Genomic DNA, 13,911 nt, shown 5'->3' with positions numbered 1-13,911 from the left:
TCTTCTTCTTCTTCTTCTTCTTCTTCTTCTTCTTCTTCTTCTTCTTCATCGTCATCTTTTTTTTTTTTTTTTCTGAAATTGATAGCAATCCTATCATCATTAGATTTCAAAGGGCTCATGTAGGGGCGCCTGGGTAGCTCAATCAGTTAAGAGTCCAACCTGAGCTCATGTCATGATCTCCTGCTTTATGGCTTTGAGCCCCACGTCAGGATCAGTGCTGACAGCTCAGAGCCTGAAGCCTGCTTCGGAGTCTGTGTCTCCCTCTCTCTCTGCCCCTCCCCTGCTCATGCTCTGTCTCTCTCTGTCTCAAAAATAAATAAAAACATTAAAAAAGAATAAATCATAAAATGATAGTATAAATATGCTCCAAAAACTATAATGAAGAATACAGTTGCAATTATTATTATTTTTTAATTTAAATTCAAGCTAGTTAACATACAGCGTAGTACTGGTTTCAGGAGTAGAATCCAGTGATTCATCACTTATATAAGTGCTCATCCCAACAAGTGCCCTCCTTAATGCCCATCACCCACTTAGCCCGTCCCCCCCTCCAGTGCCCCTCCAACAATCCTCAGTTTTTTTTTTTCTGTATTTAAGAGTCTCTCATGGTTTGCCTCCCTCTCTTTTTAACTTATTTTTCCTTCTCTTCCCCTATGTTCATCTGTTGTGTTTCTTAAATTTCACATTTGAGTGAAATCATGATATTTATCTTTCTCTGACTGACTTACTTCACCTAGCATTAATACACTCTAGCTCCAACCATGTTGTTGCAAATGGCAAGATTGCATTCTTTTTGAATGTTGAGTAATATTCCATTGTGTGTAGATATATATCTATATCTATATCTATATCTATATCTATATCTACACACATTCCATTGTGTATGTATATATCTACACACATACCTACCACATCCTCTTTATCCACTCATCCGTTGATGGACATTTGGACTCTTTCCATAATTTGGTTATTGTGGATGGCACTGCTATAAACTTTGGGGTGCATGTGCCCCTTCAAATCAACATTTTTGTATCCTTTGGATAAGTACCTAGTAGTGTAATTGCTGGGTCATAGGATAGTTCTATTTTTAATTTTTTGAGGAACTTCCATACTATTCTCCAGTTGTGATTATAATATTACTTCTAGAAATATCAAAAGCTAGATGCTGAATGGATAGATTCAATGGATTTTTTTTTCTTACCAAATCAAGGACCTGTAAGATAGATCTCTTGGATCTTACCTTCCCGAATAGCTGTAAATGGGACTCCTTCCTCTTCATTCATGCTAATGACTTTTAGAGCCACTAGTTGTCCATTTATCCTGGAAGAGTTGGGGGTGGGGAGAGGGATGGGGAGGACACACATTTATTGAGATGGTTCATAGCAGCAGTTTATACTAAGGATAGTTTAATGAAAGTAGCTTTTCCTTCCAAATATATTCCAGCATATGAATCCACAATTTTCTAAAAATAGGCAGTTTTAAAAGTCATATGTATGTATACCAAAATATTTTTTTTCCTCTTTACTCATTGTAGAAACTTTGGAGAACACAGAAAGGCACTAAACCCATCCTCATAATACTTTGATGTATATTGTTCCTTTCATTTCCTTTTCTGCACTTACTTGGACCATCCTTATTTTTCATCTGAATTATTGTAGTGGCCACCTAACAGTTTCCCTACTTGTACATTTGTACCCCTACTGTCTCAATAGAGCAGCCCAGGGGATCCTTTTTAAGGGAATTTCAGAATAAATCACTTTTCTGCTCAAAACCTACCATTATTGTCACATTTCACTCTGTTAAAATTTTTTTCTTATGTATTTATTTATTTTGATAGAGAGAGAGAGAGAAAGAGAGAGAGAGAGAGAGTGTGTGTGTGTGTGTGTCTGTGTGTCTGTGTGCGCACGCAAGCAGGGGAGGGGCAGAGGGAAGGAGAGACAGAATCCCAAGCAGGCTCTGCACCATCAGCACAGAGCCCGATGGGGGGAGGGGGAGGGGGGTTGCTGGAACGCACAAACTGTGAGATCATGACCTGAGCCAAGATCAAAAGTTGGATGCTTAACTGACTGAGCCACCCAGGTGCCCTGGTCACATTTCAATCTGAATAAAAGCCAAATTCTTACAACTACCTTCTAGGTGCCACCTGACCTGCCCAGGCCCACCATTACCTCTTTCTCTAACCTCCTCTTGCTCTCCCCTTATTCAATGTTTTGTTCACGGATGTAAGTGAGGTGACAGAGAACTGAGATTTTAATACATGTATAAATACGCGATTTTCAATACAGCGGGATTCATGTCATGTTATCAGTAACTTGCTTTTCTGCCATTTTTCTTTTATTCATTCTTTACAGTATAGGATGATATTTAATTAAATATTTAATAATGGTATAATATTTTATCATATAAATACACTACAGTGTGTTTATGCTTGGCCGGTTCCAAATGCTTTTAAAATGTTTCTTTTGACTATTATAAAAATACAGTCATGATCATGTCTGTATCAGTCTTTTCACACAGCCCCTATTCTTTTCTTAGGGTTGAGTTGGAATTGCTAAGTCAGAGTATGCTGTGCACAAGTTTTTATTGTTTTGAATGCATGTTCCCAAATTATGCCACAGTGTGATTACACCACTCACTGGTCATGAGAATGGCCATCCCAGCACTTTCTTGCCAACACTGGGCAGAGTTTTTATTTTGTTTTGTTTTTTCATTTTTTAGAACAGATTTAGATTTACAGAAAAATTGAGAAGATAGTACAGACAGTTCTCACATACTCCACATCCAGTTTCTTCCACTGTGAAGATATTAGTATGATACATTTGTTGTAATTAATGAACCAATATTGATACACTATTATTAACTAACGCTTATAGTTTATTAACTAACGCTTATGGTTACTGTGAGATCATGACCTAAGCTGAAATCAAGAGTCAGCTGCTTTATTGACTGAGCCACCCAGGTGCCTCATAATAGAACAAAATAGAAATAGCTGAAATGTCCAACATTAGAAGAACAATTTAAAAATGTGTGGTACATCAACACAACGGAATATTTTGAATTCATGACAAAAACTCAAGTCCAGAGACATGTAGAAAGTGGAAAATATTCATGATAAAATAAATAGAATACAAAATAGCAAGCACACCATGTTTGTAACTTTAAATAAACCATGTGCAAGTAGAAGACAAATTGTGCATGTGCAATTGTTATGCTAGAGTGATGGATTATAGATCATTTTTCAAAGTTATTTATTTACTTTGAGAGAGACAGAGCAAGCAGGAAAGGGGCAGAGAGAGAAGTAGAATCCCAAGCTGACAGCATGGAGCCTGACACTGTGAGATCATGACCTGAGCTGAAATCAAGAGTCTGCTGCTTAATTGACTGAGCCACCCAGGTGCCTCATAGATGATTTTTAAGTTTATTTTATTTTAATTTTTCAGAGAGAGAGAGTGAGAGAGGAGATACAACGTGAGCAGGGGAGAGGCACAGAGGGAGAGAAAGAGAACCTTAAGCAGGCTCCATGCTCAATGCAGAACCCCATGAGGGCTTAATCCCAGGACCCTTGGATCATGACCTGAGCTGGAATCAAGAGTGAGACGCTTAACCGATTGAGTCACCCAGGCACCCTGATGATTTTTGTTTTAAAAATTTACTTGCTGTTACATATTGCCTTTTTAAAAAATAACATTTACAAGTTTATTATGGTTTTCCAACTTGATTTCAAAATGCATTCTTTTTTTGGGGCGCCTGGGTGGCGCAGTCGGTTAAGCGTCCGACTTCAGCCAGGTCGCGATCTCGCGGTCCATGAGTTCGAGCCCCGCGTCAGGCTCTGGGCTGATGGCTCGGAGCCTGGAGCCTGTTTCCGATTCTGTGTCTCCCTCTCTCTCTGCCCCTCCCCCGTCCATGCTCTGTCTCTCTCTGTCCCAAAAATAAAAATAAACGTTGAAAAAATGCATTCTTTTTATCTTTTTTAAAGTAGATATGGTAGATATGTAAAAATTTATGAAATCAATAAATTTATCTATCTTAGTCTTTTTGAACTTGAGACATAATCAACGTACAGAATTTGTAGGTTAAATCTGTACAATGTCTGATACATTTACATATTACAGTATGATTATCAGGATTTCTTTAGTTGGTTTTTTTTTTTTTTTTTTTTTAGTTTATTTATTTATTTTGGGTGGGGGGAAGGGCAGAGAGAGGGGGAGAGAGAATCCCAAGCAGGCTCTGGGCTGTCAGTGCACAGCCTACACGGGGCTCGACCTCCCAAACCGTGTGACAATCACCTGAGCTGAGTTGGACGCTCAGTCGACTGAGCTACACAGGCGCCCCCAGGATTTCCTTAGTTTTTTTTTTTTTTTTTTTAATTTTTTTTTTCAACGTTTTTATTTATTTGTGGGACAGAGAGAGACAGAGCATGAACGGGGGAGGGGCAGAGAGAGAGGGAGACACAGAATCGGAAACAGGCTCCAGGCTCTGAGCCATCAGCCCAGAGCCTGACGCGGGGCTCGAACCCACGGACCGCGAGATCGTGACCTGGATGAAGTCGGACGCTTAACCGACTGCGTCACCCAGGCGCCCCTTCCTTAGTTTTTACCTAATGTCCTTTCTCTGTTAGCATACCGCATTATGTATAGTCGTCATGTCTCCTTAGGCTCCTCTTGGCTGTGATAGATTCCTAGACTTGATGACCATGACAGTTTTGAGGAGTACTGGTGAAAAATTTTGTAGCATACCTCTCTATTGCAGTATTTCTGATTTTTTTTTTTTTTTTTTTTGATGATTAGACGGGGGATATGGATTTTGAGAAGGTAAAGTGCCATTTTCATCCCATCATATTAAGGATACATACTATTGTCAGAATTTATGACTGTATATTGGCCTTAATCACCAGGCTGAGATAGTATCTGTCAGGTTTCTTCACTGTAGTTCTTTCCCCCCCAACTCCCTTTCCACAGTGTACTTTTGGAAGAATGTCACTATGAGTAGGTCACACTTAAGGAGTGGGGATTTATGCTTCAACTCCTTGAGGGTGGGTTATTTACATAAATTATTTGGAATTCTTCTGCACAGGAAAATTGTCTCTTCTCTCCCATTTATTAATTTATTGAGCCATTTATTTATATCAGTGTAGACTCCTAGATATTTATTTTACGCTTTGGGTCATAATCCAATATTAGTTTATTTTGTTGCTCAAATATTCCAGATTTGTCCTTTGGGAGCTCTTTCAGTTGGTTCCTGTGTCCCTTTGACATACCTTCATAAATGTGGGGTTTGTTTTTTGGTGTCATACTTTTATCTTCATTTGTTTTTTGCCTATTTAATTTGCCTAAAAAGGATTATCATATTTTGATTTCTATTTCTTTAACTACTTGTGGACCTGAATTTTCTTAAGTTTATTGGTCTTTTCTGTTCTTTTGTGATTTGCTAATTTGCATTGGATATTGAAATATTTTGCATATCTTTTTAATTGAAATATTTTGCATATACTTTTCACCAATTTCTTTTGTCTATTTGAACATGTTTTTGAAATTTGGAACTTTAAAATTTTTATGAAGTTCAATATTTTCCAAAATGTTTTTTTTACTCAGAGCATACCTCTGTGAAATTCTCTCCACCCCCCAAAACAGTATTTTGGTCAAATATGTTTAGAAAATGCTTTACACTTTAAAATTTTTCTTGGGGCACTTGGGTGGCTCTGTCAGTTAAGCATCAGGTCATGATCTCACGTTTTGTGAGTTAGAGCCCTGCATCAGGTCAGCCCTGCTGACCGCTCAGAGCCTGGAGCCTGTTTCAGATTCTGTGTTTCTCTCTCTTTCTGCCCCTCCACTACTCTCTCTCTCAAAGATGAATAAACATTACAAAAGTTTTTTTTTTGTTTTCAATTTTCTTAATCTTTCTTAGATAGTCATGGTATACATTAACATTTTAAAGATGCTGAGAGCATCTATAATAAGGAATCACATTTTTTACTTTGTTTTAGGGTTCCCTGCAACAATTTGGCAATAGTAACTTTCAATGAAATATCCTAAGGTCTCTCAGAACGAGGGCTCCCTAGAACATACATGGGTAGATGGGGCACCATGGACACTTAAGGGTTCCGACTTCAGTGTTTTGAAGAGACAGACCTTTCTAGCCCAAAGGTGACACAGAATTCCTCTACCTATTCTTCCAGCTCTTATCTCTTCTTTTTCATTTAGCTCTTTAATCTACTAGGAATTCATATTATATATTTACTTATTCCAAGTTGCTAACTATCATCCCAGCTTCGTTTATTGGACTGTCTTCGATTCCCCACTGATTTGATAGTGATTTGATGTATATACCATGATTATATATTAGATCTTACTAATACTTAGGTTTGTGACTGTTCTGGACTTAAAAAAATCATATTTCTTTGATCTGCCTTTTCTTATACTATACTATTTTAATTATTGTGGGTTTTGAACATATTTAGAATATATTAAAACTTGATGGGTGCCTGGGTGGATCAGTCGGTTGAGTATCTGTCTCTTGATTTTGGCTCAGGTCATGAGATAGAGCCAGTTTCTAGCTGGCTCAGGTTCGTGGGGGGAGCCCCTGCCTTGGGCTCTATGCTGACAGTATGGAGCCTGCTTGGAATTTTCTCTCCCTCCCTTCCTCTGCCCCTCCCCTGCTTCCCGTGCTTGTGCGCGCTCTCTCTCTCTCTGTTCCTCAAAATAAATAAATAAACTTTAAAAAATAACATATATTAAAACTTGAAATTAAAGAATCACTGACATCTTTGCACTATTAGATTTTCTAATTCAAATATTCTGTACTTCAATAATCTCTGGAATAATCCATAATACCTTATACACCCGGTCTACTGCAACTGCAGCTCTTCCCTGTCCACGTGTCTTTCCACTCTCCCCTCCAATGCCTGGCCGACTCCTGCCTCAGGGATTTGTTGCTTGCTGTTCCCTCTGCATGAGGCTGTCTTCCACTATACATGCACATGGCTCCTGCCTCACCTTTGTCAGAGTCTGTGTTCAAGTGTTCCCTTCTCATCTCTCTATTTAGAATAGTCATCCACCACCCTACTCTGGGGCTCCCCATCCCTCTCCACTGCTTTATTCTTTTCCAAAGCACTTTTCACTCTTCGATAAACTCAGTCTTTCATTAATTTGTTTATTGCCTATCTTACCGTGACTAGTATGTACACTCCATACGAGCAGAGAATTTTGTCACCTTTGTTCTCCAATGAATCTTTATTGTCTAAAAGAGTGTGTGGCACACAGTAGGTGCTTAATAAATACTAGTAGAATGAATGAGTGCCTGTCTGACTCTTTCTCAAGTCTTTATGTCCCTCAGTTACCCTCGCCCATTTTTTGACAGTAATGATTTTTGTTGTTGATGTTGTGAGAGTAACTTCCCTTACTGAACTTTCTAGTAACTGGTTATTGTTAATACACAAGACAACTTTTGATAAGTGTATTTTGATTTTGTAACTGATCACCTTATTCTGTCATACTGCTGCTACTGGTTCCTTAGATTATTGCCTTGGGTTTTTTAGGTAGACAATTCTGTAGTCCACAAAAATGATAGTCAGGGGTTTTCTTTGGTCATTGCATTGGCTAGAATATTTGCTATAATCTTTAACAGTGAAGGATAATGAGAATTCTTGTCCTATCTCTAAATCAATGGAGGTGTCTCTAGTATTTAAGAAAGAAGGTATGTGGATTGTTGATTTGAAATACTCTACATCATAATGAGGAATTATCATGCTATTCCTATCTTGTTCAGAGTTTTAAAAAGTAGTAATTGGTGTTGAATTTATTTGGCATCCATCTCTGTGATATTTTTTTACTTATTTTAAAATCATAAATGTAATGTCTTTGCGGTAAGGAATAAAGTGAAAAGTCTGAGTAATCTTTCCTTGCCCACCACAGTTTTAGCCACTAGAAGTAACTACATTTCACAATCTCTTATGCATTTTTCCAGACTCCTCGATGCACACATAAATTTATACACGCATAGTACACCTGAGTACTTTTTTTCTAAATGAGAATATAGGATACATATTGTTCTGTAACTTGCTTTTGTTTTTTAAAATATCGGACATCTCCTTGTATTGGTACATCTCCTTCATACTTTAGATGACTGCACACCACTTCACTGCATGGTGATTATTTAGCTAGTACTCCATGAATGGGCATTTGTGACCAGGTTTTTACTCTGATTTTTTTTACTTTTTCTATTGTAAATCTTGCTGCATGTATATCTCTATGCACTTAAACGAGTGTTTCTAATGTATTTTTTTAAGTTTATTTATTTTGAGACAGAGAGAGAGTGAGCCAGGGAGAGGTAGAGAGAGGGAGAGAGAGAATCCCAAGCAGGCTCCATGCTGTCAGCTCAGAGCCCAATTCAGGGCTCGATCTCACAAACTGCAAGATCATGACCTGAGCTGAAATCAAGAGTTGGACGTTTAACCAACTGAGCCAATTAGGTGCCCCTCTGATGTATTTTTGAAACTATTACTCAGTTGACTCCCTTGAAGGAAACATTTTATATTCTTAGTTCCTAAGATAGTCTATGGAATTGTATTAAATAATGTATATAAAATGATTTTTGCCTAAAATCCTGTTTTAACATTAAAAACTAATAATGTGATTACTAGGATAAATAATAACTAGTCTTACAATATTTATATTACATTTTTAAAATTAACATTTAACCACTATTGAGCTATTATTTTCTCCATTGGAACATAAATTAAAGAAAGCAGACCTTCTGACTTTCTCGTCTTGGCTAAAAACCAGTGAAGTTCATGGATCTTTCACATATGTTCAATAAACTTCATTAGCCAAAATGGGCACTTGGCTTCTGGATTAGCATTATTTTTTTTTTCTCCAACCATTTTATATATTTTACAAGTATACAAACCCAAATACTAATAATTTTTTGCATATATCATGCTTTGTAGAAACCAAGTGCAGCTTCTTCTATGAAGGTAAGAGGAAGAATGAAGGAACAAATTCAACGTTGCAAACTCTGTCTTCGTATTTTAGGGAGAGACGTGAAAAACCCTTTAGAGACACCTTACCAGCTGCACTTGCGAAGAGCAGTAATTGTTCTTTGGGTCAGCAGTAGAAAAATTCTACTTTAAATTGAATAAAAGAGAGAAAAGTTGATAAACGTCTTAGTGAACTGATTTTAATTAGGGCAAGAGAAGTTTGTTTTCCTTGCCAGACTATTTAAATCATCATGTCTCTCCCTGTTGACTATGGTGTCTTACAGTGGTCCTGAACTTCTGTCATGTGTTACCTGGCTCTATAATTTCAAATCAGAGGGGTGGGATCCTCATCTCTAGAGTCTCTCCCAGCTATGAGTTACTCACCTGCTAATCCCCTTGTAAACTGTGGCATAAGAACCTTCACCCAGTTTCTCCAAGTTCAAGTAAGATGAGGCTGCCCCAAAAGGGAGGTTCTTCCTCTGCTTAAGGGGAACGGGGAGGGGAGAGAGGTGGGAAGGAAAGAAAGAACACATATTTTAGGGTTGACATTTTTCCCAGAGAAATTAGCATTGCCCAAGTATACTTGGGGCCCTCTCAGTACCTGCCCTAGAAGTAAAGGCCAGCCTCCTAGACAAGTATGTATTAAATCATTCTACTTCAACATCAGCTGTTCACTCACCCACTGAAAACCCTGCCTCAGATCCTCTTTCTGAAAAGAATCACTGTTACTCCGTGGCCTTTTACTCTTGTACTTCCGGGCACGGACCGCCTGAAGTCCCCTGGGGTGAAATGAAGTCATGGAACATGATGCTTCTTTTAGGTCTGTTAGCTAGAGAAAAAAGACAGTACAGGAATAAAATGTACGCAAAGTCAAGACTCAGTGGCTGGCATAAAGCATTTTTTCTCCACTTATCTGATTGTTACTCTTCAGATGTTTTCTAAGCCTCCTACACCCCAAAAAGCAAATCCTTTCCCGAAAGTCAGATCCTTAAAAAAGACCATAATGATATCACCTGCTAAAACTCTACATTGTTTCTTCACTTAAAAATATTTCTTTAGCACTTAGGTTAACCTAAATCTCTCTGATGGATGGTTTCCAATTTTTCTCTGTTTGGTTCAGTCTTTTCATGTTCTTTTAATTTATCTCTTTTGGGGAATAATTTTCTAGTATGTCATTGCTAATAATCATAAGCTAATCATTGTGATTTTGAATCCATAGCATACCAATACTGCAGCTTGCTTTCTGGGGCTCAGCTGTGTAACTTAGTACTTCAGATATTCCAAGAGAATAACTACTTTCTCAACTTCAAGTCACTGAATTTCGTGTAGCCCAAAGCATAGGATTATTTTTCCCTTTCGCTTTACAAGAACATCCCCAAACTTGATAGCAACAGCCATAAATTCTCAGTGACTTTAATAGAATTTTCTTTTTATTGTTTTTGACCCACCGCAGAGAAATCAGACCCTGCTCCAGAAAGGGAGTCTCTGAGCTCCCTAGTTTATCAACAGAGGAAGATGCTCCTCCCGGGTTACAAATACCTCGATCGCAGCCTCCGCCGGCACAGGCGCAGTCCTCTGACAGCTGTGTGCATCGCCTCCCTCCCAACAGCGATGGCAGCTGCATCCAGGCTGGAGAGTCTTTGTACACAGCTCTTGACCCATAATCTTCTAGGTTCAAGGAGAAAACCCTCACTTGAACCTCTTCCCCTCTGCTTCTCCTGTCCTCGTTCGCTCCCTTTTTGCCAGAGGTCAGCAATGCTGGAGCTTTCATATGACTCACATGAGGGCTCTGAGTGGAGCAGCCTCATGACTTCAGCAGTTTTCCTTATCAGCGCAAGAAACTACATCGAAAAGGTGGCCGCCTGCATTCTTACGTGCACAACCGAAAACAGGACATCTAATATTGCATAGAATCAATCTTAGCACAAAGTTCTTATTCCAGGCATAAAAGTGCTGTTAGTATATATAGCTTTTATGAATTTACATTGCTTATCCATGTAAATGATAATGATATTGATTAGGCTTCCCTGGTGCTAAAGTGGACATGTTGAGGAGTATTTTCTCCCTGCCTTTCATCTGAAAGCGTTTTGCTTCTCAGACTTTAAAATAAATTTGCAACCTAGCCAGCTTTTAGTAGTGAAAGAAACCACAGAATCATAGAACAAGAAAATAGTTCTCTGTCTCTTTGCCTCCAAGCAATAGTATATAATATTTAATAGCTCCAGAGCGGTAGTCATCCATTCATTGATTCAAAAATGATCTAGTAAGCACCTGTGTTGTTTTTACTATACAGATAGTGATATTATCCAATGGTGGGGAGAGAGGAGTTTGCATAAAATATCTCCTTCTCTTTCTCTCTTCTTCCCACTCCTTCCCCTACCCCTTCCTGCCACATAAATGTAATTAATGTTTACCATATTAATAGCATGACATGTCAAGGAAATAGCTTGAGTTAACTTTGTAGTGTTTGAACAGAACTTTTTCTCTCATAGACTCCTAATGTTATTGCCACGATAATGTACTAATCAGAATGAGACAGAATGTAGGATACACACACACACACGCACACACACACACACACACGTACAATCAGTATCATTAAGGGGTGAAAAATGAGTCATGTCTATTACCACAGCAATATTTATAAATATTTGATATCTGAACCTCAACAGTTAAAAGAAAGTTTCAGAGAATTTAATTATGAACATTATGAACATATTTAATTGAATATGAACATTTCATTATGAATTATGAAATTTGAAGTTTTATTTCAAAATTTCCATAAGAGAAGAGATGTAAAATAGGCCAGTTTAAAGATTCACTCAAATTAGAGACATTTAGTAAAAAAAAAAAAAAAAAAATGACCAGTTAAACTAATACCTCAAAAATTTTTATTTGGTTAAAGACCAAATAAACCTTTGACCAACAATCAACAGAAAGTGAAAGAAGTTAATTTCTCAGAATACTTAATTCTGTTAGAATTTATCATAATTTGGGGGCGCCTGGGTGGCTCAGTCGGTTAAGCGTCCGACTTCAGCTCAGGTCACGATCTCACGGTCCCTGAGTTCGAGCCCCGCGTCGGACTCTGGGCTGATGGCTCAGAGCCTGGAGCCTGCTTCCGATTCTGTGTCTCCCTCTCTCTCTGCCCCTCCCCCATTCATGCTGTGTCTCTCTCTGTCTCAAAAATAAATAAACGTTAAAAAAAAAGAAAAAAAAGAATGAAAATAAATTTATTAAAAAAAAGAATTTATCATAATTTGATTATAATACCTTTTATGAGAAATGCTGATTTCTGCCTAAAAGGAGATTGTGAATTTTATCATACAAAACCCAGACCATGCATGAGATAGTTTTTCCTTATCACCCTCTAATTATCATAAGTTTTAGATTTTTTTGAATGGCTAGCATTTTTATTAGGTAGGGGGTTATTCACCTAAGTCACAAATTGCTTAAATAGAATAGCCTGATATTTTTAAGGTTTAAAATGCTATGTTTAAATACTAGATGGGCTACTCAGGGAAACTGTGAAATACCCTTCAGAATTTTCAAAAATTATTTACAGTCTTCTTTAAAGTCAAGGAAGTGCTCAGTTTGGAAGCACATATACTAAAATCAGAACAATACTGAGAAGATCAGCACGGCCCCTGTGCAAGGATGACACACAAATTCGTGAAACGTTCCATATTGAAAATATAAATAAATAAATAAATAAAGTCAAGGAAAAATATTAAATGACTTCTTAATTCTAGCTCTAGGGGCATCTGAGTGGCTCAGTTGGTTAAGTGTCCGACTTTGGCCCAGGTCTTTATCTCAAGGTTTGTGGGTTCGAGCCCCACATCAGGCTTGCTGTCAGTGCAGAGCCTGCTTTAGATACTCTCTTTCTCCGTGCCCCTCCCCCCCTCAAAAATAAATAAACATTAAAAAAAAAAAAAAAGATGTTTGGGGCACCTAGGTGGCTCAGTTGGTTGAGTGTCCGACTTCGGCTCAGGTCATGACTCGCCGTCTGTGGGTTCGAGCCCCGTGTCAGGCTCTGTGCTGACAGCTCAGAGCCTGGAGCCTGCTTCACATTCTGTGTCTCCCTCCTTCTCTACCCATCCCCCACTCATGCTGTCTTTCTTTTCTCTCTCTCTGTCAAAAATAAATAAACATTAAAAAATTTAAAAAAAAAGATGTTTGCTAGATCTATGTCCAAAACAATTTTTATTATCAAATATTTCTGAGTAAGGACAGAAGATTTAGATGACTTCATTTTGAACTGTGAATTGGACCCAGTGCTCACACCACTCCAGGTTGGCCGGACCTACCTCAGCAGCCTGGTCAGTTTCATGGCTTGAGAAGCCCACTATGTTGTCTCAAAGCATGGCCACTGTTACTTCTACCTCCCCCTGTCACAGACCAAAGAGCCCCCACACATGAAGCTGACTGACAAGAGAGACTCCCATGCCGGGCCATAGCCTGTCAGGGTCAGGTGACACAATGGAGACATGAGGAAGTCCCGCGGAGTGCACTGCCATTATGATACCCACAATGTCTGTTAAGGAGGTGAGGCCAGCTCAGAAACACACTCCCTGCACCTGCTTGCTTTCCCTCCTTCTCTGCTTTGATTCCCTTTCTCCTCCCTTCTATTTCCCCGGGATTGCACATGACTTCTCCTCCTCAAAATTATTAAGTGTTAGCATGTAAGCTTTTGCTTCAGGCTGTTTTCAGGGAATCTGTATTAAGACAAATAGTAGCCATTTTTTAACAAGCAGTAAAATCACAGGTTATAGACAATTTCAGGCTAGATTCTCCCTCCCTATGTTTTTGGAGTCCTTTTTCCTTTCTCAGTCATTGGGTATTCAAACTACTCTACTATGTTTAGCTGAAAATTTACACTTTTTCCAATATTTGCATTCTAAATTTAGCCCAATTATTAGGAATTATGGTTTAATTATAAC

General features: G+C 38.4%; 1 protein-coding gene and 1 non-coding gene across 5 annotated transcripts in view; one reads left to right on the top strand and one right to left on the bottom strand.

Moving 5' to 3' along the window:
* The window catches only part of CDK15 (cyclin dependent kinase 15), an 86,491-nt gene extending 75,738 nt beyond the window's left edge, over window positions 1–10,753 (bottom strand). For 2 of the 4 annotated variants that reach the window (XM_040475871.1, XM_040475870.1), the window contains exons 1-4: window positions 10,514–10,753; window positions 9,654–9,803; window positions 9,359–9,456; window positions 1,241–1,320 (exon numbers count right to left, since the gene is read on the bottom strand). In XM_040475871.1, coding sequence (XP_040331805.1) covers window positions 1,241–1,320; window positions 9,359–9,456; window positions 9,654–9,803; window positions 10,514–10,636 — 451 coding nt within the window. In that variant the 5' untranslated portion in view covers window positions 10,637–10,753. The remainder of the gene's footprint in view (window positions 1–1,240; window positions 1,321–9,358; window positions 9,457–9,653; window positions 9,804–10,513) is intronic. The other 2 variants (XM_040475873.1, XM_040475872.1) reach the window with 1 other exon arrangement.
* A 1,803-nt stretch (window positions 10,754–12,556) lies between these two features.
* Window positions 12,557–12,663, top strand: LOC121031210 (U6 spliceosomal RNA). Its single transcript, XR_005790620.1, has one exon. It is a non-coding gene; the product is annotated as a U6 spliceosomal RNA (small nuclear RNA).
* Window positions 12,664–13,911: the final 1,248 nt, after the last annotated feature.

The sequence above is a fragment of the Herpailurus yagouaroundi genome, unplaced genomic scaffold (genome assembly GCF_014898765.1).
Source record: "Herpailurus yagouaroundi ecotype Mexico unplaced genomic scaffold, PumYag 140, whole genome shotgun sequence".
Taxonomy (NCBI): Eukaryota; Metazoa; Chordata; class Mammalia; order Carnivora; family Felidae; genus Herpailurus; species Herpailurus yagouaroundi.
The sequence above is the reverse complement of the archived record's forward strand: the minus strand, read 5'-3'. Positions and strand labels throughout refer to the sequence as shown.